The 23,894-nt window shown below is 57.2% G+C and overlaps 1 protein-coding gene across 2 annotated transcripts in view; it reads right to left on the bottom strand.

Moving 5' to 3' along the window:
• Positions 1-23,894, bottom strand: part of UNC5A (unc-5 netrin receptor A) — a 64,620-nt gene that overhangs the window by 3,121 nt on the left and 37,605 nt on the right. The window contains exons 2-11 of one of the 2 annotated variants that reach the window (XM_018050633.1): positions 12,548-12,781; positions 6,695-6,838; positions 6,342-6,445; positions 5,983-6,163; positions 5,171-5,338; positions 4,424-4,588; positions 3,176-3,364; positions 2,760-3,062; positions 385-472; positions 8-176 (exon numbers count right to left, since the gene is read on the bottom strand). In XM_018050633.1, coding sequence (XP_017906122.1) covers positions 8-176; positions 385-472; positions 2,760-3,062; positions 3,176-3,364; positions 4,424-4,588; positions 5,171-5,338; positions 5,983-6,163; positions 6,342-6,445; positions 6,695-6,838; positions 12,548-12,781 — 1,745 coding nt within the window. The remainder of the gene's footprint in view (positions 1-7; positions 177-384; positions 473-2,759; positions 3,063-3,175; positions 3,365-4,423; positions 4,589-5,170; positions 5,339-5,982; positions 6,164-6,341; positions 6,446-6,694; positions 6,839-12,547; positions 12,782-23,894) is intronic. The other variant, XM_018050634.1, reaches the window with a different exon arrangement.

The following is a 23,894-nucleotide window of genomic DNA, read 5'->3' on the forward strand; positions in this document are numbered from 1 at the left end:
GGCTCACCTCCCAGCTGCCTTCGCAGGACTGCTTTTTGAGGCGCAGGCTCCAACTCTCGGGGCTGGGCTCCCCACAATGGTCCATGGTGAGGATGACGGGCCGCGTGAGCAGGACTCCGGGGGGCCCACAGCTAACGATGGGACTCAGCAGGGTCTGACAGCCAGCTAGGGGCAACCTCAAGTGGGGAAATATGGGTGGGAAGGGAAAGGTGTCAGGGGGACAATCTTGGGAGCCTGGGGAGATGGCTGAGGAATTGAGTGGCACTTAGGGACGCTCTCTCCCTTCCCTTGCCCTCCCTTGGGCCAGGCCAGAGCAGACCCCACCTTAGGTGGGGGAGAGGGCAGGGACCCCCCCAGCCCCACCAGCAGGGCCCATGCCCACACCTCACGTCTTCTGGCTTGTGCAGTGTGAGGTAGATCTCGTAGATCTTTCCTCGGGGTATGGCGTCCGGGGGGATGAGGAGGCTGATGCCTGTGACGGGGTGGGGGGGGGGGTGCTGGAGCTTATTAGGGCTGCAGAGCCACCAAATGCCCCACTCTGCCAGCCCCGCCCTGAGCCTCCCTCCGAGGACTGACTGGTGCCAGCCTGGCCTGGGAACAGAGGTGCCACTGGGACTGCCAGGCTGGCCAGTGGGCACAAAGCTGAGGGAACTCATGTGGGCAATGCATGCCTAGTTAGCCTGGGTACAGAAACTTCTGGATGCTGTACCTCCCTCCCTCATCACCCACTTAAAACCTGCCCCGCCTCCAGGATAAGTCCAGCTCCTGATAGTTAAGGCCCTTGGCCCTGGGCCTGGCCTGCCCTGCACACTTGCTGTTCTGAAGCCACCCCCTAGCTATGCCTCTGGGTGCTCTGTCATCCTGGTCTCCCCGAGCTCCTCTCCTCCCCCTCAGCTCAGCCACTTCTGGGAAGGTACCTCAGCTCTGTTGCTCTGTGCTGGGCAGCGGCCCCCTGTGGGTGGGGCTGGGCCCTTTCACAACCCTGCCAGCTTTGGCAGCCCTCCCTAGTTTGGATGCCATTGCACATGCGTCCTGCCTGGCTGATTCACCTTTGTCCCAGGGTCTAAAGGGGCAGCATCTGAAGGCATCTGCTGGGGCCCGGGAGGGAGAGTGAAGCCAGAAGTGGCGGAGCTGTGGCTCCTGCCCTCTCCACGCCCCTGTGCTGCCTCCTGGTGCAGCTGCCAGGGTGGCGACCGACAGTCTGAGTGACCCGTGTGTGAGTGCTCTGGGGCGGGGTATGCTCAGTCAGGTACTTAGTCAGCTAATGCAGATGCTGAGGGGAAACCATGAGCCCTGCTCTCATGGAGCGCTCAGCCCGCAGGGAAACAGGTAAGTGGATGGCAGCAAAGGGTGCTGGGTGTTGGGTGAGAGCAGAGAGGCACACAGCACCCCCGGCCACCACCCTGCTGGGAAGTGAGGGGCAGATGGTCACTGAGCACCCACTGGGTGCCTGCCCTTTTCTAAGATCTTGACAAGGACGATCTCCTAGCAGCCCCCCTGAAGGAGACCATGAAGCAGAGAGAGAGAGGGAGAGCTGCCAGACCAGAAGGGGAAGTAGCAGTTAGGCCAGTGGATGGGGGCAGAGAGGCCATGTGTGCGAAGGGCAGCCCAGTGTTATTTGGGTTCATGAAAGCACAACGACGCTACCAAGTGCAGGAGAAGCATGTGGGGGAGGGAAGGCCACAGGGGACGAGTCCTGGTGGTTCTGTCATGCAGGCTTTGAGGGGGAAAGTAGAAACTTGAGAAAGAGACATGGTCAAGTCTGGCTCCGCTATGAACCAGACGAGAGGCAGGTGTGGTGGCCTAGGCCAGGAGAGGCCACAGGAAACACAAGCAGGAGGAGGCAGGCACAGTGGAGAAGAAAGAAGGATGCGATCGGTGCATGAATGAAGCTGGGGTGGAGGTGAAGGGGGAAAAGTGAAGAAGAGCAGGAGGCAAGGTGACTCCCAGTTTCTCTCGAGCAACTCGACTGCGCTGTCCCTGAGGTAGGGAACACGGGGAGGGAGGAGGTTCTGGGGGAGGGTGGGAGACGGTGCTGTTTTAGGCACGAGGAACCTGAGGTGCTGTGAGACATACAGATGGAGCTGCCCAGGAGGCAGCTGGGTGTGCGATTCTGTCACCCAGGAGAACCGCGGCTGGGGATGGACGAGTGGGAGTGATCTATACAGACACGGCGACTGAGGCCGTGGAGTGGGTGAGATCCGCGGAGAGGGCCCCGGGAGGGGCCTCTGAGAAACACCTGCGTTTAGGGAGCAGGCTCCAGAAGTAGCTGGAGGGGGACGAGGAGGTCTGGGCCATGCAGGGTCACTGAAACTGAGGGAATAGAGGATGTCAGGGTGGGAGCAGGCAGTCACATCAGGCACCGTGGCTCTTTCTCAGATGTCCTAAGGGTTTCCGTGAGGTGCTGGATGGAAAAGCTCCTGTCTGGATGTTTTTCCTCTGCTCTCTCTCCACTAGTTCCCCCCAGCTCCCTGGGGCCTAGGGCCCAGCACACATAGGCTGGCGGGCTGTGTAGATGAATGGGCAGTAGTCCTGTGTCCTTGGGCAACAGAAGGGAGACAGCTCTGGCCTCCATCTCAGTGCCAGTCCCAGAGACTGAATCCTCTCCAGTACTCTGTCCTCTTTCCTTGCTGGGCTGGCCCAGCTCTCAGGGTGAGGCTGAGAGGCACTGAGGAGGCTGTCCCACCCTCCTCCAGGAGGGACTCATGTTAGTCTTGCCTCCTAGAGCTCCCTGGGGGCAACCCAGGGGTGTTACCCACCTGTATTAGGGATCATCAGCCGGCCCCCGAGGAAGTTGAAGGTCCCATAGGCCATGTTGCTGGTGCCGCGGGGCAGGGAGCGGAAGTAGTTCTGGGTGGAGAGGCGGGAGACGAAGTCCTCCGCCTCCGAAGTGGGCGAGCTGTGGTGCAGCGTGTGGCGGCCGCTGCCCAGTGGGCTGAGCAGGTGCCCGTTGGTGAGCTGGAACTTGGGGCTGGGCCCATCTTGCCGGGGACACAGACTGCCCTGGTAGGTGGTGGTGGTGGTGCTGAGGTCTGGCTGGATGGTGAGCAGATGGGGACTGTCTGCAAGGATCAAGATGGACTCAGAATGGCACAGGGGCTGGCGGGGCAGCCTTGTGTGGGTGACTCTTGGCGTGGAGGCCCTGGCACGAGTGCGAGGGGCAGGGGCACCCCACCTGCTTTGCTGGGCTTGATGCTGACGGGCTGGAAGCCTGAGGTGAGGATGGACGAGTCGGCCACGTCCGAGTCCAGTCCCTCCTTCTTGCGGCAGTACACAAGAATGAGGACGAGCAGTAGCAAGAGGAGGCACACGGCCACGGCTATGAGGCCCACATAGAGGGCCACGTCCTCTGGGCCGGAAGCAGCTGTGGGAGAGAGTACAGCCTTGAGAGGGGTAGGGTCAGGAGGCCAGGAAGGAGAGGTGAGCAGTCTACACAGCAGGGGGATGGGGCCTCCGCTCCTTGGGCATCAGCGCCAGGGGGTGGCGGGATGCTGGCGGCAGCGGCATGAAATGCCAGCACGCGTGCGTTCCAGTCCTGCACCCGCCACCGCCTTGCTGTGTCACTCCGGGCAGATGGCATGCCTCACCAGCTCAATTCATGCTGAAGTTGCTGCTGATAATGGAGGTGGGGAAGAGCCACTTCCCTGGGTGGCCTGGAGCCCTGCTAAACCGGCTCTTCTGGGGCCATGGGGCCAGGGGCAGCTGAGACTGAGGGTGAGTGCCTAGGATCCCTAAAGCAGGGAATCTGCTTTCTGGGGCAGGGGGTGGGGGTGGGGGATTCTGCCAATCTGATTCCTGGCCAACCCCTGGACCAGGAGCAGGGATGCTGGGCTCTTCTCCTCTTCTGCCTGCCCCCCAGGCCTGGGGCAGGGCTGAGGAGAGAGTGATTGACTGCCCGGAGGAAGTGATATTGATTTTAGAAGGGTTTTGCATAATGAAAGAAATGTCCATCAGAAAGGAATTGACACAGATAATTAGGTTTTTAATTGAAAGAATGGGGGAGGGTGTGTTCTAGAGAAAAAAAAATCCAACAGAGATCTTTAATTGTTAGTTACGGCCTTGTAATTAACAGGCCTCACAAGCCTGGTGTCCCCACAGGACTTGTATGTGCACTTGGGGGACGGGGCAGAGGTAAAACTGTAGGAGAGGATGGGAAGGGGTTTGGGAGACGATCCCAGAGGCTTGGTGTGCACGGTAAAACCACCGACGTATGCAAGTCTCAGGGTAGGTGTGGGAAGCATTGGGGTGTATGTGGGCACATGTTGGGTGTGTTAGGGATGGGGGGGTCCCCCAAAGGTTCTGAGCTTTGAATAGAAGGTGCAGCCTGTGGCAGGGGACTGACTCCCTGAGCCATCACTGCCCTGGGGCAGGGCAGGGCCAATCCTGGCAAACTCAAGAGGGCTCCTGGGTGGAAAGGACTCACTGTGCACACAGAGGTCGCTGGTACAATTGCGGGTATCCAAGTCAGCGCCTTGGCACTCCTCGCCTCCATTGCGGGGTGCAGGGTCTGAGCACTCACGGCTCCGCCAGTGGGTACAGTCGAGCCCACAGGCTGACCACTTGCTCCACGGGCTCCAGCTGCCATCCACTAGACATGAGACAGACACGGACAGAGAGGAGACGGCATGGTCAGCCCAGGGAGCTATAGCCCAGGCTGTCTGCCAGCATGGTCCTGCTGGGCAGCCAGACCTGGTGCAACGCCAGGGCCAGGGCCAAGCCTGCCAGTCTGCAAGCCCTCTGGTGTCCAGTGGGCCTGGATGACGCATGCTAATGACAGGAGGCACAATGACGCTGGGCCTGCTCGGCTCTCCCCACACCAGGGGCCGTCCTGGCCCTGGGGCAGAGAGGGCCCTCAGTTGCACGATGACCCCTTGATCCCAGGCACGGGTGGCTCTGCAGTACCAGGCTGGGCCCTGCCCCACATGGACTGTCCCTGTCCCGATGGTACCTCAGACCCTTTGACTTGGCCCCTCCACTGAGGCTGAGCCTGCACACAGACTGAGCCCTGCCTCTGATCACACTGAACCCCATCCTGGCCTTGGACTGAGCCTGGCCCTGCGTGCGGGTGGGTGGGATGGAACCAATGGGGAGCAGGCTGGTGGGCACGATGGAGCCAGGGCACGGAGATGGCGTGGTGAAGAGCGATGCGGGAGGTGGCGGCCGCTGGTACCTGGGCACAGGGTGGCGCAGGCTGTTTTCTGGACATTCTGCCCCTCACAGAAGGCGCCCCCGTTGAGAGGCGCCGGGTTGGTGCAGCTCCGGCTCCTTTTCTGCCAGCCGCGCCCACAGCTGGCGCTGCAGACAGACCACTCAGTCCACGTCGACCACCCACCGTTCACTGGCCGGACAGAGAAGGACTGGGTCAGGGAGCGGGGGCTTCCTTGGACACACTGGCCCAGGGGCCAGAGCAGGACAGAGGGGTTGTGAACTGAAAGTGGGCAGGCTGCAGCTGGGCTGAGAGAAAAGCCCTGGAGGGGGGGTCACGCTTCTGCCCTTCTGCCCTCTGGGGCTTGGCAACACCTGCTCCACAGCCCCTTTCCTGGTGGGCACTGCAGGCGCTCAGGACAGCCAGCCCTAGCTGCAGCTCCCATACGCTCCTCCAACCCAAACCCCAGCCTTTTCAGGGTGACTCCAGCACCCCTCCTCCTGTCTGCTCCTGGGGGTGCCCAGGTCACTCTTCCACCCTGGGCCTGTCGCTTTTTTAGACTTCCATCTTGTCCCTTCATCTCCTCCTGCACCATGTCCCCTGACCACAGGTAAGCCAAGGGATGGTCCGACCACCAATAACACCTCTGTACAGACAGGCCCTTCCGCTCCTCAACAGCCACAGCCAGCCCTTTCCCCATCCTCCCTCATCAGGCCACGGCTCGGTCGGCCCGGTCCTGGCTCTGCAGGGAGCCAGCCATGTGTGGTTGCCGCAAAGGCACCCCAGTGCCTCGCCTATGCCCAGAGCCCTTCCACCCCGCCAGCACCGGGGCCCACCATAGACGATGACAGCAGCGGAGGCGCTGCGGCGACGAGCCACGATGTTCTTGGCCACGCAGGTGTAGTTGGCTGTGTCGGCCAGGCGGGCCTGTCGCACCACTAGGCTGTGCTCCCGCGTGATGTACACATTGGGGTCCATGGATGGGTCCACAAGGTCCTCGTTCCGGAGCCACTCCACCTGGGGGAGGGAGCCATGCCACTGCCCCGCCTGACTGCGCTGGCCCTGCCTAGAGCGAGCGTGGCCCCGGGGTGGGGGGATCAGCCTGGAAGGCTGGGCAGGGTGGGGCTGAGACCTGGGAGCACTGCCCACCTGGAGCGGTACTGCCCACCTGGAGCAGCACCGCAGCCCCTCTCACCTCGGCTGGGGGGATGCCCTCCGGTGGGCGGCAGGGCAGCACGATGCCCTGCTCCAGCGACACCTCCTTGGCCAGTGGTTCCTGCTCAAAGTTCTTCCGCAAATCTGGGGGCAGAACAGAAGCGTCTCCCTGGCTGAGTGCCGCAAGTTGGGTCAGCCTGGCTGACCCTGTCTGCTGGTCCTGCAGAGACTATGGCCCAGGCCAGGAAGAAGCGTCCAGTGCCCAGGGGGAACATAGAGGGTGGCTGGGCGGCATCCGTAAGCGCTCCCTCCAGCCGTCAAGGCAGGGCCTGAGGATTTCTTATAGGACCTCCTCCCAGGTGACACCCTGAGGCCCCTCTGCCCCGGACTCACAGGCAATGCGGATATAGGCCTTCTGACTCTTGGTGGTGCCCGAGGAGCTCCACGCCACGCACTGGCACCAGAACTCCTCCAGCCCAAACACCTTCTCCACCTGCTGCCGCGACACATTGATGCGGACCTCCATGGAGGGCAGTCCTGAGAGGGGAGGGGCGGGAGGCAAGGGCGTGTCTCGAGCATGGTCCTCATGGGCCAGTACCCTGTGGCGTCCCGGCACCACCACAGACACTCCCTCTGCTGAGCAGGAGAGCTGGCGGACACTGGGGGCGGTCCTCTGCCTGGAGAAGGGGCTCCCGGGGAAGTCCCTTTGTATCTCCTGAAAGTCAGGAGTGGGTACTTGGTCACCCAAGGCCTATCTCCCTGGAGTCAAAAAAAGTCAGGAAAGGGGTTTCCTGCTCTTTCAGAGATAGTCACCGAGGAACCTGGGGCAATGGAGGCTGACCTCTAAAGGACCCCAGGCAGAAGGGGAGAGGCAGATAGGCCAGCCCTGGCGGCCATTGTGGGTAAAAGCGAAAGGTAAGGAGGGATTTAGGGCTTCCCTGGTGGCTCAGATGGTGAAGGATCTGCGTGCAACGCTGCAGACCCGGGTTCGAGTCCTGGGTCAGGAAGATCCTCTGGAGAAGGAAATGGCTACCCACTCCAGTTTTCTTGCCTGGAGAATCCCATGGGCAGAGGAGCCTGCTGCTGCTAAGTTGCTTCAGTCGTGTCCCGACTGTGTGCACCCCCATAGACGGCAGCCCATGAGGCTCCCCCATCCCGGAGTGGGTTGCCATTTCCTTCTCCAATGCATGAAAGTGAAAAGTGAAAGTGAAGTCGCTCAGTCGTGTCCGATTCTTAGCGGCCCCATGGACTGCAGCCTACCAGGCTCCTCCGTCCGTGGGATTTTCCAGGCAAGAGTACTGGAGTGGGGTGCCATTGCCTTCTCCACAGAGCCGCAAAGAGTCGGACAGGACTGAGTGACTAACACTTTCACTTTCACGGAGTTATCTGGCTGGCCTCCTGGGGTTAGTAGGTAGATCCTGATGTGTGATGATATAATAACAGCTATTAACAAGATAATGACAGTGATTATGTAGTATGATAATAGACCCCTGGGGCTTAGACAGTGTTTCCCGCGTGCTGGCTTATCTTCTCCAGTCAGCTCCCTTGGAGGTATTTGCTCCCATTCTGTGGATGGGGAAACAGGCTCATAGAGGCAGTGACTTGCCAGAGGCGCCCAGGGCTGCCAGCTGTCTGAGTCCAGAATGTGTTCAGAGTTCATGGGAGTGGGGGGTTGGGGTGCTAGGGGTGCCCCTTGTACCAGGAGAAACACTGGTGATGGGGAGAGACAGCCCACAGAGAGGAAGCTGGCCTGTGAGGGTGTCTGGGACCTTCTTTATCCTGTATGGACTGGGCCCAAAGGATCACTTCTCAAGGGTGGACACAGTACCCAGCCCCCACACATCTGCCACACCCAGAACCAGGTGTGGGTTGTCTTGGGAGGGTCCAGGCCTCTGAGGACCCAGAAGGGAGGGGGGACCCCAGCCCTCCTCCGGCCCCCTGGCCCTTAGCTGAAACCAGTGTCCCCAGGAGTGAGAAAAGACTGTTTGTTTCCAATTCCTCCTCCTCCTGACCCCAATTTCCCTCGGGTCACTGGCTTATCAGAAAGAGGGAGAGAGGCTGGTGCTTCCATTGTTAACAGAGAAATTCAATTAGGGCTGCCTTGCAGGAGGAGCAGCGGCCCAGCTGAGCAGGCAAGCCAGGAGGCTGTTTTCTGTCTTAATTTCTCTAAACGTGTCTTTCCCTGACCCTTGCCCAGAACCCTCCTCATGAGTCTGTTCAGCTCCCACACAGGTCCCCAGATATTTCTATCACCCACCTTTGTCCCCTTGCACCGTGAGTTCTCACAGGAGATGGGGGGTCACCTCTGGCTGAGGTCACTGTCACCGGAGATCCCTCCATTCTGGGCACTGCCTGCCCCATACCCTAAGGCGCTGAATGTGAATGTCCTTAGGGGTGGGGTGAGGGCTGAGAGGTGAGAAGGGGTCCCTCACAGGGGGTGCTATCTGTCAAGCATCTGAGAAGGAGCTGTGTACCTACTTGGGGGCGGAGACAGGGTCCTCCCTCTCAGCCTCTGGGGTTAGTGATGGGAGACTTGCTGAACATTCTGAACCAGGTGCTTCTCCTCTCTTGGGTGGACAGGTCTATGGAAGGACTGCTGCGTCTCGCAGGGTGGTGGGGGGAGCTCACGCACCACCCAGGCAGCTTAGCTCAGGGAGAACAGCACTAAATTTAAAGTGCTCCTATTTCTTCCCCCCGTCTCCTCCCTCTTCTGTCCTGCCACCTCCTCCTCTCCTTCTTGCTGCCACAAATGAGGGCCAAGTTTGTCTACGAGCTCTAGATCGAGGCAGCGCCCTTGAGCCCCACAAGCTCTGGGGGTGGGGGAGACCCGAGCCGGCTGGGCCTTGAAGTGAGGGGCTGTGCCCTCCCAGCTGCAGGTTGCCGAGCAGCCGGGCTCCCGGGAGCAGTTTCTGGGCACGGCTGTGTCTGCACCTGCCTGGTAAATGGGAGCAGATGCCAGCCTGAGGGAGGGCGGCAGGGAAGTGGGGGTCCCTGCTGGCCCAGGCCTGGGAGCATATCGGGTATGTGCAGGCATGTGAGGGCCTGGGTGTGTGGGGAGGCCCTGGTGTGTGCGTGCTGAGTGTTTCTGGGAGGTGGAGGGGTGGGGGTGGGGGCCTCTGAGGCCAAGCGAGTGCGTAGGGTACCTTCTTACCAAACTGCTTTTCATAATCAGTCAGTTTGTTTAACACACAATAAATTATACTCCCAGACCAGAGTCCAGTACTTGGTAAATTTCCAACTTTAACACTATCAGTGGGTTTGGGTTTAAGAGTTTTCAGGCTTTGGTCCCTTCCCCCTGGTCCCCTGGATGAGGAATCGGGGCAAGCAAACAGGAGACCAGATACTCTCTCCTGGGTTGTCCACTCAGTCATCCCCACCCCCACGCAGGGCTCCAGATTTGGGCTGACCTCTGCCTCTGTCATGCCTGCCTGACCACAGCATGCCTGGGTCAGGGTATGGGGTTTGTGTGTATCATGGGTGTCAACCACTGCCTGGGCATCCATTTGTGGGTGAGGGAAACCCATCTCTTTGCCTCAAAGCACTCAGCGGCTTTAGGTTAAGAAGTCAATAAGATCAAAAAAATTCAAATGGGCTGGCCATGGGAGGCCTGAGGTCGGAGGCTCAGAGCAGGAGGGGACCCTGGTGGCCACGGGTGGGATGTGTCTCTGTGAGCTCTGCTCTCCACCTGGCTTGAAGGGAGCAAGGCCAGCAGAGCTTGTGGGACTGGCCTGGACTGCTTTGCAGGCAAGAGCCTGGGTCTCCCCCAAGCCGTGGATACCAGACCTCATGAGGGCAGGAGACAAGGAGGGGTGTATGTGGGAAGCCTGGAAGAGCAGGTTGTGAGCAGTTGGGGGCTGGCCTGGAGACTTCCCAAGAGGTTCCAGAACAGGCCCTCAAGGCTGCAGGGAGACAGGCTCTTCCTCACCTGTTCCTTCCCTGGGGGACCTACCTCAGCAGCAAGAGGACTCTTGATGCTGCAAAGTGAGGCTGGGCCCTGGGCATGGGGCAGGAAGACAGGGAAGACCAGGAGCTGGGCTCCAATTGGGTATGAGAAATCTCACAGCTGCCCCCAGCAACCTGCCAGGAGCCCCTCCTCATCCCCATTTTATAAATAAGGAAACTGAGGCCCATGGGGGAAGGAGACCGACCTGCCAGAGAGGCCACGGACCCTATCCATTCCCCTCCCGAGGGTGGGAAGCAGAAATGGATCACTGGCACCAAGAGACTTGTGGGCTGAATTCCTAGCACCTCACCCAGACCTGGCACATGGCAGGTGCTCCGTTGACACCTGAGGACTGCAAGAAGGCTGCTGCCAGCAGCAGGGGTGTGTAATGCCAGGACAAGGCAGGCTCAAGGACTTGGCTGGGGGCTCATGCTGAGGACCCCGCTGACCCTGCTAGGTTAGGATGGCATGTGACCCCTATGGACCAAAAGACCTGTTTGGAGCCCTGGATGAATCAGAGCATCTGTAACACGACAGATTGGCTCTGAGGACTAAATCACACACTGCCCAGACTCAGGGCTTGTCTTCTCATACCTGCATTCTTGTGCAAGCTTCTGTGTTCACCAGGGCAGGGCCCCATCCCCTGGCCTCCCTCTGCCCAACCCTACCTCCCACAGCGCAATGTGGCTGCAGCTTCCTTGTCCCACTGACCACCCCCTCCACCCCCACTTCTGCTCCCCCAGGCCTGGGCCTCTGGCCAGCCTGCTGTGCCCTGCATTTGTCCTTTGACCTGCTAGGCATTCCAAGTGGTTTTAAGACTGGGGATGGAAGGCAGCCCTCATTCCGGAATTCCTTCCTGGGCTACCTGGTTTCTTCTGCCTGGAGCATGGGCCACCGCTCTGGGCCTTGGTCTCCTACCAGCTCTTGGCATCACTGTGAGTTGTTCTGGGTGCCCTCTGCTGGCCCTATGACTCAGACCTCACTCGAGTGGCCACACCCAGCACAGGGTCTGTGTGCTGTGTGTCTCAGGCTGGCTGAGCCTAGGTGGGAAGGGGCTCCGGGCTTAACCTGAGGACTCAGCATGTGTGGGGGGCTCCATGGAGCATCATGGCAAAGTGAAGTCACTCAGTTGTGTCCAGCTCTTTGCAACTCCATAGACTATAGCCCGCCAGGCTCCTCTGTCCATGGAATTCTCCAGGCAAGAATACTGGAATGGGTAGCTGTTCCCTCCTCCAGGGGATCTTCTGGACCCAGAGATCGAACCCAGGTCTCCCGCCTTGCAGGCAGATTCTTTACTGTCTGAGCCACCAGGGAAGAGGGCCAGAAATGAACTTAACTGGGGTCCAGTTAGTGAGGAGGAGAGGCTGTTGTCGGCTCCACTGGGTCTGTTCTCGGAGCACAGGTTCCCAAACAATGGCTCTCTGCCCCCATCCCCAGGGCTGGAGGAGGGAAATGAAGGGGCCCACAGAAGGAGCACTCCTTGGGTCTGCCTCTCCTGTCAGCCCTCACATGGGCCCTGAGCGTCACTCACAGCACCAGTCACGTCACTCAGTAGCTTGAAATCCCACAGCACTGTGACCTCACTCCAGAGCTGAGTGGGTGAGGCTCCTGGGTGGCCCCAGTGCCCCCGGCATCCACTCCACCCCCTTCCCCCTTCCCCCTGATCCACCTATCTGCCTTCAGGCCTTTGTTGGCGCTGTATCCTTTCCTGGGTCGCCTGGGACACCCATCCCCTCTTCTTGCCCAGACCAGAGTTACACGTCCCTGCCCTGAAAAGCCCACCCCGGCAGCCCCAGCTCCCAGGACTCATGGAGAGGTCACTGTGCCGCCCACCCTCTCTGTGGGGTTGTATCTCCAGCTGGGGAGTGGTTGCTCAGGGAGTGAGTGCACCAACAAACCATCACGGAATTGAGGTCTGTGGGCCCTTCTGTCATCTGGGACCCACTCTTTCCAAACCTTTCTCTGCTGGCACCACTCACCAGGCAACCAACCCCTCAGATGGAGCGGCCAGGACCTGCCCCACCATCCACAGAGCTCCCTGGGATATTTTGGTGGTGAGGCTTCCCGTTTACTCCCCCACCAAGTGATGAAGAATGGTGAAGGTAGGCCTCCCAGAGATGACTTTGGTGTGTACACAGGGGGTCCTGCCCACACAGAGCTGGTTAGTTTCACCCTGGCCTCTGCTCTCGGGTAGGCAGCAAGGGCCCCCGCTCTGAGCCTCCACTGCCTCAGGGGCTGAGATGCCCCCCGCAAGTCCCCTCCCCCCACCACCTCCCTCTTCCCTCGCCCCTTCCTGGCCTTACCGCTGCTCCCATCCGTGCTGCGCTCAATCACGTGGTCCACCTGGCGCACCCACTCCCCGTTGCACTTGAAGAAGATCTGTGTGGCGGGTGTGGCCTTGCACACCAGCAGCACCGGCTTGTTCTTGACTATGTACACGTCCTCGGGCTCCACCAGGAAGTGGGGAAGCAGGTCTGGGCTGGAGCCGGGCACCGGGTTGGGCACCGGGTTGGCCACAGTGGCACTCTGCTGGGCACCTGCGGTAGGAGCAAACAGGGCCGGTGAGTCAGGGGGTGGGCTCTGCTGGACTTGGTGCCACCTGCCTGCTCAGGGGCCAGGGCCAGGCCATGAGGAGACACCTGTGGGGCCAGGCTCTGCCGCTTCCAGTCCAGTGGCCTGGGCTGCTTAAGTGGGCCCTCGACAACCCTCAGCGTAGAACGGGAGGAGCAGCAGTCCGCCCCACCTCTCCAACCCGCACCCCCCAACCCCTGACTTATGAAGACCTGTGGAGACCTGAAATGAGACAAAGGCGAACGTGCCAGCCTGTGGCGATTGTCAGGGCTCATTACTCCCCTGGTGGAGGTTCAGGGATGTGGGGAGGTGCCAGGGGAGAGCTGGAGGAGGCAGAGGGCCCCGGCAGCCAGGGGCTAGGGGTCTCAGGAGTCCCTTCCTCTGGTGCCGGGCTGCCTGGGGGGCTGCTTCTGGCTTGCTCCCCATTCCTGGCCCCTGCACTTAGTAGGAGCTGAGAAAATAGCACGTGAATGAACCTGTGACAGGTTCGGATGTGAAGGGGTGCTCATGGCAGTGTGACAGGTGAGGCCACTGTAGTGGGGAGGGGCGAATCGGGGTGAGCCTGGGCTGCTGGGTGGGTGGGTCTCAGGCAGGGTGGAAGCCAGGAAGGCGTGTCTGGGAGCCTGAGCCTAAAGTCTCACTCTTTAAGGAGAACTGAACATGAGTTTCCTTCTAATTTTAACTGAAAACCACAGCTATCCCACAAGTCATTTGTTGCTAATTACACAGGTAATTGGCTCTGAGGCTTTGGTGGAAGTAAAACCCTCAGCAGTCTGCTCCTCCAACAGGACCCAGAGAGGGTGGGGAGGGGTCGGGGGCAGAATAGCCTCAGCCTCCACACCCACCAGACAGGTCCCCTGACAGCCGGGCCTCTCTCGGGGCTGCATTCACTTCCCCCAGCACACACTCCCAACCAACAGGGGCCTCTGGGCATATGGAAGGAAATGCCTGGACTTCAGAGACCCTGCTAGGATGAACTTGGGTGAGTCACCCCTTCTGTGGAGGTCCTGACTGCCCACTGCAGGTCTGGAGGTGCCTCCCGCAGTGGCTTCCCAGCTACACTACCCTCCTCACCTGCAGCCCAAAATCCGTGGAGGGCTTCTAATGGGTGGCCTGGGTCTTTGGGCCCAGGGGGCATCCACACTGCTTTTTCTCTCTTGCTGGTACAGGGAACCTCTCTTTCCAAGGAGGGACTTCCCTCCACTCAAGACTGTGATTTTGGGGAGGGGATCTGTGCCTGGTCTGTAGGCGCCAAGCGGGTGAGCTGGGAAAGTCTGCAGAGGCTGAGAAACCTGCTGTGACTGCAGGTAACCCCCACTCCCCCAACCCCAGGCTGTTTCTCTGCCTGCAAACTGGGGTGTGTGTGTGTGTGTGTGTGTGTGTTAGTCACTCAGCCATGTCCGACTCTGCGACCCCACGGACTATAGCCCACCAGACTCCTTTGTCCATGGGATTCTCCAGGCAAGAACACTGGAATGGGTTGCCATGCCTTCCTCTAGGGGATTTTCCCGACCCAGGGCTCGAACTGGAATCTCCTGCACTGCTGACTGTTTACTGTTTGAGCCACCAGCAAAGCAGGGAATGGTACCCAATTCTTTGGGCTCTCATGAGGGGGAAAAGGACAAAGGCACAGTGCTCGGTCGATGTCAGTTGCTATCTGCACCCAGAGCTTTTACCTAACAGTGGCAAAGGGCTCCAGCTCCCTCCCAGCAATCTCTTCAGGGATGAGGGCTGACGAGAAAACTGAGGCACAGAGCTTGCCCCCAGTGTCTGCAGCAGTGGGCTCATCCACCTCTATCCCCAGCCTGTCCCCACGCCTCCGTGCACTTTGTGCTACACTGCAATGAAGGCTAAGCTGCCTGGAACCACGCTTGCAGTTGGGAAGACAAGCTCCTCTGGTCCCGCCCCACCCACTCCTGAAAAACCTCCATGGGGCTTGGCCAGTCTGCAGGTGTGTTTTAGGGATGCTAGCAAATGGGAGGAGCCCTCCAGATACTTTACAGATGTGGAGTCTGAGGCCTGAGGGAGAAGCCACTTACCCTGTCCCCCAGCTTCAGCCTTGGGCTCTGGGGGGCCACGTGCTGACCCTTTGATGTGATATTCACTTGTCACTCAGCAGCCCTGACCCAGGCAGCAGGCTCAGCCAGGGTGAGGCTGAGTTGTGCTCTGGCTTCCCAAGGTCTGGAGGGTGAATAGGAGGAGGGACTCCCAAGGAGGGGCACTGTGGGTCAGGAGCCTCTCTAGATGCCTACTGGGGAAGCTAGAGTGTCTCTGCCGACCCCCAGGCCACACAGAGCAGAGCCCATGGAGGTGGGGGCAAGCACCACAGGCTCCAGAAGAGACCTGAGCAGCAGATTCTGGGCCTGCCCATGCCCCGCCTTGCACAGGCTCGATGTGATGGCCCAGTTCTGCCTACTGGCTCGGGGCTGGGTGGGCAGGGGTCCTGGCTGGGGAAGGCATGTGGCCCCCCAGTTTCCCTATCGATCACTGCACCAAGCACTGCTCACGTCAGCCGCCCGCTGAACCCAGCACAATCCCTCATGTCTGCATTTAACTGCTAATGAAAAATAAATGTACTGTGACCAATAAGGGACATAGCTCACTTCTCCTGGGCCTCCGCCATGCCACGTGGGCACGGTCTCCCCTCCCCGCCCCCCAGTGGGGCATTTATTGGGTGGACCCAGGGGCCCCCTCTAGGCTGCATTATGCCCTCTGGCAAGGACACTGTAAGGCCATGGGTGGGGGTAAATTCAGCCCCTCTTGGGGCTGCTGGAAGCTTCCTGGGTGGTCAGAGCTGGTTTCCCCTCTGTCTGGCCCCAGAGTGCACTACATGACCTCCACCCTTGTGGTCAGCACTTGTGATCTGCCTTCCCCACTCACCGTCCCAGTTAGGTCTCTCTCCTGGACTAAAGCCCAGTAAGAGCCTTGGGTCTTTCCCTCTCCACATTGCAGGCTGCCAGCACGAGTGATCTTTGCCTTTGACGTGAAACCCTGTATTTGCTCAGGGTCATATGCTGTATGATGCCTTCAAAAGGACATGACTTCATGTGCCAGCCTGGGTGGGAGCAGAATTCGGGGGAGAATGACTACATGTATGGCTGAGTCCCTTCACTGTTCACCTGAAACCATCACAACATTGTTAACTGGCTATACCCCAATACAAAATGTATGTTTTGGTGTTAAAAAATAAACAAACAAAAAAAGGCACGACTCCATTCCCTACTGCAGCCTTCCTTCTCTGCTGGCACTCTCCTACCTTTTCCTCAGGGCCAATTCTATCCACTTCTTCTGCAAGAGGACTCCCCCATCTGGCCGATTTCCCCGCTTCGCCTCTAGGACCCATCCTCACTGGAGCTGTTATCACAGGAGAAGCAAGCGTGTGGCCAAGGCCTCTGTCCCCCCTCCCAGCCTGTCCTTCCCTGGTCCCTGCCACCCAGCTCAGGCTGCCTAGTGCTGGGGAGGGCAAGTGGGGATTAGGATTTGGGTACCTACTCCTGCTCTCTTCTGGCTGTGAGGTGATGAGCACAGGAGGAAGGCTTTCCCAATGCAGATGCTGGGGCTGTGGGACCGCAGGCAGGGGCAGGGCCCGCCAGCCTCACCCACCAGCTCTCCAGAAGCTCCGCCTGCCACACCCTGGCCAGGCCTCTCCTATCTGCCCAACCACCCTCTCAGAGTTCAGTTGGAAGACTTCTTTCACTTACTAGTGGATCCCTGATGGGCTCTTGGTTACTGAGAACTGCAGATGGGGCTTTACTGATGCTCGGGGCTTGAAGTGGGAACTCCGCTTCCAGTGAGCCCTGGGGCTGGCCGGCTGGCCCCCATGCATCTCAGGAGGGCTACCTGTCATTGGCCCAGGCAAGACCTGGGCTCCTGTCTGAGCGAGTTCACGGTCCAGTGGAGGAGGCAGCATGCCCAGTCCTGAATGTGGCACATACCCTGGAGTGAGGCTCAGGGGACAGTGTGGGCACAGGAGCAAGTCGATGAAGAGTATGGAGCCAAGAAGGCATCCTGGAGGAGGTGGCTTGTTGGCTGAGACTTAATGTCTGGGTGGGGGAGTTTCCAGATGGACCTCATAGGGCCGGCCCACTAGAGCCCATTCCACTGAAGGCCTCCCCATCCAACCCTCTACAGCCATCCTGCTTCCCTCCACACATTCCTCACGGGGAAGATCTCTGCATTGCCCTGCACACAACACCCCAGAGGCTTCCCACTGCCCTCCCAGCAAACTCCAAGGACATACGCCTGTCCCCTCTCTGACTCACCTCCTACGAGTCTTCCCTGCACTCCCTCTACTCTGGCCATGCTGCTGGCTCCTGGTCCTCACACAAGCCCAGCTGTGTCCTGCCTGACAGTTTCTGCTGTCTCCTTCTTCTAAAATCCTTCTCCTCCTGGCCTGGGCACTCTGGGCTCTGCTCAGACCTTCACAGAGGAACTGCCCCAAGTCCCTTGTAGCCCTTACACCCACACTTTCTGAATTAGCACCCCTATAACCTGCTTCTTTGGGATTGTCTTGATCACTGCCTCCTGTACAGTGTTACAAACTTCCATCCATAGTTCTTCAGGCACTCTGTTTACCAGATCTAATCCCATTAATCTATTCATCACCTCCACTGTATAATCATAAGGGATTTGATTTAAGTTGTACCTGAATGGCCAAGTGGATAGCCCTATTTTCTTCAATTTAAGTCTGAATTTTACAAAAAGGAGCTCATGATCTGATCCACAGTCAGCCCCAGGTCTTGTTTTTGCTGACTATATAGAATTTCTCCATTTTTGGCTGCAAAGAACATAGTCAGTCTGATTTTGGTACTGACCATCTGGTGATGTCCATGTGTAGAGTCATCTCTTGGGTTGTTGGAAAAGAGTGTTTGCTATGACAAATGTGTTCTTTTAACATTGTATAGGAGGCAGTAACCAAAAACATCCCAAAGAAAACAAAATGCAAGAAGGTAAAGTGGTGTCTCAGAAAGTTTTATAAATAGGGGAGGAAAGAAGAGAAGTGAAAGGCAAGGGAGAAAGGGGAAGATACACCCATCTGAATGCAGAGTTCCAAAGAATAGCAAGGAGAGGTAAGAAGGCCTCTCACATGAACAATGCAAAGAAATAGAGGAAAACAACAGAATGGGAAAGACTAGAGAGCTCTTTAAGAAAATTGGAGTTATCAAGGGAACATTTCACGCAAAGATGGGCACGATAAAGGACAAAAACAGTGAAGACCTAAAAAAAGCAGAAGAGATTAACAAGAGGTGACAAGAATACACAGAAGAACTGTATCAGGAAAAGGTCTTAAAGACCTCATATCCACGATGGTGTGGTCATTCGCCCAGAGCCAGACATCCTGGAGTGTGAAGTCAAGTAGGCCTTAGGAAGCATCACTATGAACAAAGCTAGTGGAGCTGACAGAAGTCCAGTCGAGCTACTTAAGATCCTAAAAGATGCTGTTAAAGTGCTGCACTACACATGTCAGCAAATTTGGAAAACTCAGCAGTGGCCACAGGGCTGAGAAAGGTCAGTGTTTATGACAATCCCAGAGAAGGGCAATCCCAAAACTGTTGGAACTACCACACGATTGTGCTCATTTCACATACTAACAAGGTTATGCTCAAAATCCTTCAATTTAGGCTTCAACAGTACACGAACCGAGAACTTCCAGATGTATAAGCCGGACTTAGAAAAGACAGAGGAACCAGAGATCAAATTGTCAACATTCTGTGGATCATGGAGAAAGGATGGAAATTCCAGAAAAACATCTATTTCTGCTTCATTGACTATGCTAGAGCCTTTGACTGTGTGAATCACAACAAACTGTGGAAATTCTGAAACAGATGGAAGGACCAGACCACCTTACCTGTCTCCCAAGAAACCTGTATCCAGGTCAAGAAGTAACTGTTAGAACTAGACATGAACTCCTTTCCAAACTGGGAAAGGAGTATGACAAGGCTGTGTACTGTCACCCTGATTATTTAACTTACATGCAGAATTTGTGCATGGTACATCATGCAAAATGCCAGGCTGGATGAATCACAAGCTGAAATCAAGACTGCTGGGAGAAATATCAATAACCTCAGATATGCAGATCACACCACCTAATGGCAGAAAGTGAACAGGAACTAAAGTCTCTTGATGAGGGTGAAAGCGGAGAGTGAAAAAATGGCTTGAAACTCAACATTCAAAAACCTAAGATCATGGCATTTAGTCCCATCACTTTATGACAGATAGATGCGGAAACAATGGAAACAGTGACAGACTTTATTTTCTTGGGCTCCAAAATCACTGGGGATGGTGACTGCAGCCATGAAATTAAAAGATGCTTGCTCCTTGGAAGGAAAGCTGTGACAAAACTAGATAGCGTATTACTAAGAAGAGACAACATTTTGCTGACAAAGAGCCATCTAGTCAAAGCTATGGTTTTTCAGTAGTCATGTATGAATGTGAGAGTTGGACCATAAAGGCTGACTGCCAAGGAATTGACGCTTTCAAATTGTGGTTCTGGAGAAGACTCTTGAGAGTCCCTTGGACCGCAAGGAGATCAAACCAGTGAATACTAAAAGAAATCAACCCTAAATATTCATTGGAAGGACTGATGCTGAAGTTGAAGCTCCAATACTTTGGCTACCTGATGCAAAGAGCCAACTCATTGAAAAAGACCCCGATGCCGGGAAAGATTGAAAGCAGAAGGAGAAGGGGACGACAGAGGATGAGATGGCTGGATGGCATCACCGACTCAATGGACATGAGTTTGAGTGAACTCCGGGAGTTGGTGATGGACAGGAGGCCTGGTGTGCTGCAGACCATGGGGTCGCAAAGAGTCAGACACGACTGAGTGACTGAACTGACTCAATGGACATGAACTTGAGCAAACTCAGAGATAGTGAAGGACAGAGGAGCCTTGCGTGCTGTAGTCTGTGGGGTTGCAGAGTCAGACGTGACTTAAGAGATTGAACAATTACCTGCTTCAGAACCCTCAGCAATTTACAGAATCCTTTATTTCTGGAGTGTTTGTAGAGTGACTGAATGACTGCCCCCTTTTCCTCCTTGAACTTCAGATTTGCCTAAGGACGGCCCCCTTCACTCTTGACCTGCAGGGAGACACAGAGAGAGCTCAGAGTGGCCCACAGGCAGAGATGTGGGTAGGGAGATGGCTCTGCACTCCAACCTGCCCCTGCCACACCCCAACATCCTGCTGCTCTGATGCTGAGCCTCCCTTTTCTCACCAGCAGCCTGGGATGATAAGACCTACTCGTGTAACTCTGAGGCCCAGGGTGGGTGTGAAAGTGCTTTCAAGTGTTTTATTTTTAAAAGCAGCACGAAACTATGAGGTGTGATTAATCAAGCAATTAATGAACTCGTATTTACTGAGTGAGGACTCAGTCCCACGGAGCAGGGTGGGAGGGCTGGGGGCAGGGTGTCATCTGGACTCACTCAGCTGGGAGCTGTGGATGGCCCAGTCCTGGTCCACAACTTGCTCCTGTTTAACCTCCCAAAAGCCAGGCCTGCGTCAATGGTGAGGGGGAGGGGCGGCAAGCCCCTGCTTTTGCCACTTCCCTGAGAAATGTCCTGGGTGTGGAGATGGGTGGAGGAAGGAAAGGGGGCTAGGGGCCTGGCAGCCTCTGTCTTTCTCTTCCTGGCTGTCCACTCAGCACTGCATCCCCACCCCACCCCCCACCCCGGGCACTGTGCTCCCAGTCTCTCCAAGCTGGAGACACGCATTTGGTAGGTCCGCTCGGGGCCTGGGTGTCCTGCTCCACAGGCCTGGGTGGGGAGACGAGAGTCCACAGGATGGTGTGCCACACACTTTGCCTGGCATTTGAGGCTCTACTGGCCCAGGGCCTGAGCTGCCACCTGGCCTCGCCTCCAGGGCCTCCCTTCAAGTGTGTAGGTTGGCATCTTGACCCTTTGCAGTTGTGCGAAGTGTTAGCTGCTCAGTCATGTCTGACTCTCTGCAATCGCATTGACTGTAGCCTGCCAGGCTCCTCTGTCCATGGCATTCTCCAGGCAAGAATACTGGAGTGGGGAGCCATTCGCTTCTCCAGGGGATCTTCCCAATGCAGGTGCATATCCTGGCCGGGGCCTTGTCTCCCTCCCCTGTCCGGCTGACAGTGTCTGATTTTCTGCAAGGAATGCCTGGCCCTCCCCCAGCTCCATCCATATGGCCATTCGGTCTGGGTGGGCTGACATCACCTCTGGTCCCAGAGGTAGGTATGTGGCACCAACTGGTGCCCAGATGAGCAGGTCACCCCACTGTAAAAGATGGGACTTTGGGATTTGGTTTGGGCTGCTGGGAAGAGAGAACCTCTCTATTGGACCAGTCCTGCCGGCCATGCAGGCCATCGGAAGTCAAGTGAATGGGAGGCCGTCCACAGGTCTGAAGCAGAGGCTTGGAGAATGGAGGCAACCAAGGAAGAAAGGAGATCGACTCCTCACTCCGTGGGAAGCCTGGGAGGCAGAGCTGTGCCTGGATTCCTTTCTTTGCCTGAAGTCAGTTGGAGTGAGGATCCTTTCATTGCTTTGATCCGGTCCCCATCTGCTCTCTGCCTGGGTGACTTCTACTTGTCCTTCTAGGCCTGCTCAAATACCCGCTCCTCCAGGAAGCCTTCCCTGACCCCTAGACAGAGCTGGCTGCACCTCCCCCGGGCTCCCATAGGCCGTGGATGAACTCACCCCACACCATGTGGTCACCCTTTATGAATCTGTCTCCCTACTCAGACCGTAGGTGCCTTGAGGGCAGGGACTGAATGGTGACATCGCCCTAACCCTTAAGCATCCCCCAGAGCCTGGCCAGGGACTGACACACAGCGAGTGTCCAGTGAGTGCTTGTTGAATGAATGTTGAAGATGATTCCCTTGACAGGGACCACAGCCCAGAAAGGAGGGTTGAACGAGGGGGACACACTCTCAGCTTTGTCTGGAAGCTAGCTCTGCTTTCTTTCCAAACAGTTAATTCTAGAACCCTGCTGTGCTGGACTGTGCAGAGGCGGGCCAGGGGACAGCGGAGAAGCTGTTGTTCAGGGTCCAGAGGAGACAGAGGGGCGGGAGCCACGGCCACAGTGGTGGGGAGCGTGCAGAGGGGGTGCAGACGCACACTGGAACAGGGATTTGTGCTCTCCTGCCCATCTGCACCCCTGCAGCCAGAGACGCCCTCGCGAGTTTCTATTTTTTAAGTGTGGGCAATTTTATGATGAGGGAGCTTCACTCAGAGGCTCTGATAAGCAGGGGTGAAGTTAGCATTTGCTGTTGAAAAAACACACACAGCGGCGGGGTGGAGGGATGGTGGGTGGGAGGCCATGAAGAGACAGATCTGGGGGCTTCATGAAGGACTCTGAGCTTCCAGGTGGCAACTCAGAGCCACGGACCTGCCTGGAGGTGACGATGGGGTGCCACGAGGCCACAGCAAGGTAGGGGTGTGCCCCAGTATTTTTCTAAATCCAACATGTAAAAACCTCGCTCTGTCCACCAGCTGCTTCTGGGGCTCACTGCCTGCTGCAGACTCCTGTGCCGTCCCCTGCTTCTAGAGCTTCAATTTCCTCATTTGGGGCAAATAGTGCTGACCTGGCCCCAGGACAAGGTGGGTCAGGAGCACCGCCCCTGGGGCCTCCAGGCGTGCCCCAGGGCTGCTCTTCTTTCCCTTCCCGGCCCTATGGTCTTTCCTTCAATCTTCTGTCTCCCTGACTGTGGCTCCAAACATCACAGGACTTCTTGGACGGCAGGAATGGTCCTGAGCTCAAGCTCTTCTGCCCTGGCGTGTGGTCAGTAAATGAGGGGACGCATGACTGCAGGCCCTCTTGTCAGGGAGCATGCCGGAGGTGGCAGACTGGAGTGACAGCCCCTCGCCGTGTCCCTCGGAAGGAAGGGCTGATCCCCCAACCCTTGCTCTCACACGTGTGTGAGTGGCACTGTGGTTTCTATGGTAATGCATGTGTGAAAGTGTCACAGAGACAGCAGCCACCTTGCCAAGACTGGAGGAAAGTCACCCAGCTCCCCAGCGGGCTCCAGGGGCCTGGTCACAAGGACAGACACAGGCGTCATGGGGAGGACAGGCAGACGGGCTGACCTGCAAAGAACAAGGCAGTTGGGGCTAGGCATGGTGCCACCTCGTGCACGTGGGGTGGGTGACTGGATCACTCTGCCCACCAGCTGTTGCAGCCCAGGCTTAAACCTCTGGTGGCTGCCCTCAGGTGGCTCCCAGCCCCTCCTTGTTTCATAGACAAGGAGCATGAAGCTCAGGACTTGTCTAAGGTCACACAGCCACAGAAGGAGGGCTTGCTCTCCACACCCACTGACCCAAGCCAGGCCTAGGGAAGGAGTTATGGACCTTTCCTGGAGCCAGAGCTGGCCCGCACCATCACACCACCCCTTGTGAGCAAGGGTTGGCTTACACACTGACCCTTCTCTGCTTTCTAAACCCTCCAAGGTCACCCCTCCCCAGGGCCTTTGCATAGCTCTTTCCTCTGCCTGCAACACGCTGCCCCTGCTCTACCACAGGGCCCTCCTCTAATCCCTCAGGTCTCATCTTCAACTTTACTTCCTCTAGGAGGCCATCCTTGACTGAGGTGGCTGTTTTCCAGTCACTCAGTCGCGTCTGACTCTTTGCAGCCCCATGGACTGCAGCATACCAGGCTTCCCTGTCCATCACCAACTCCCAGAATTTACTCAAACTGATGTCCATTGAGTTGGTGATGCTATCCAACTATTTCATCCTCTGTCATACCCTTCTCTTCCTGCCTTCAATCTTTCCCAGCATCTGGGGCTTTTCCAATGAGTCGGCTCTTTGCATCAGGTGGCCAAAGTATTGGAGCTTTTCAGCTTCAGCATCAGCCCTTCCAATGAATATTCAGGGCTGATTTCTTTTAGGATTCACTAGTTTGATCTCCTTGCAGTCCAAGGGACTCTCAAGGGTCTTCTCCAGTACCACAACTCAAAAGCATCAATTCCTTTGGCACTCAGCCTTCTTTATGGTCCAACTCTCACATCCGAACATGACTGCTGGAAAAACAGAACTTTGACTAGACAGGCCTTTGTCGTTAGTGATGTTTCTGCTTTTAAATATGCTGGCTAGGTTTGTCACAGCTTTCCTCCCAAG

The sequence above is a fragment of the Capra hircus genome, chromosome 7, assembly GCF_001704415.2.
Source record: "Capra hircus breed San Clemente chromosome 7, ASM170441v1, whole genome shotgun sequence".
Taxonomy (NCBI): Eukaryota; Metazoa; Chordata; class Mammalia; order Artiodactyla; family Bovidae; genus Capra; species Capra hircus.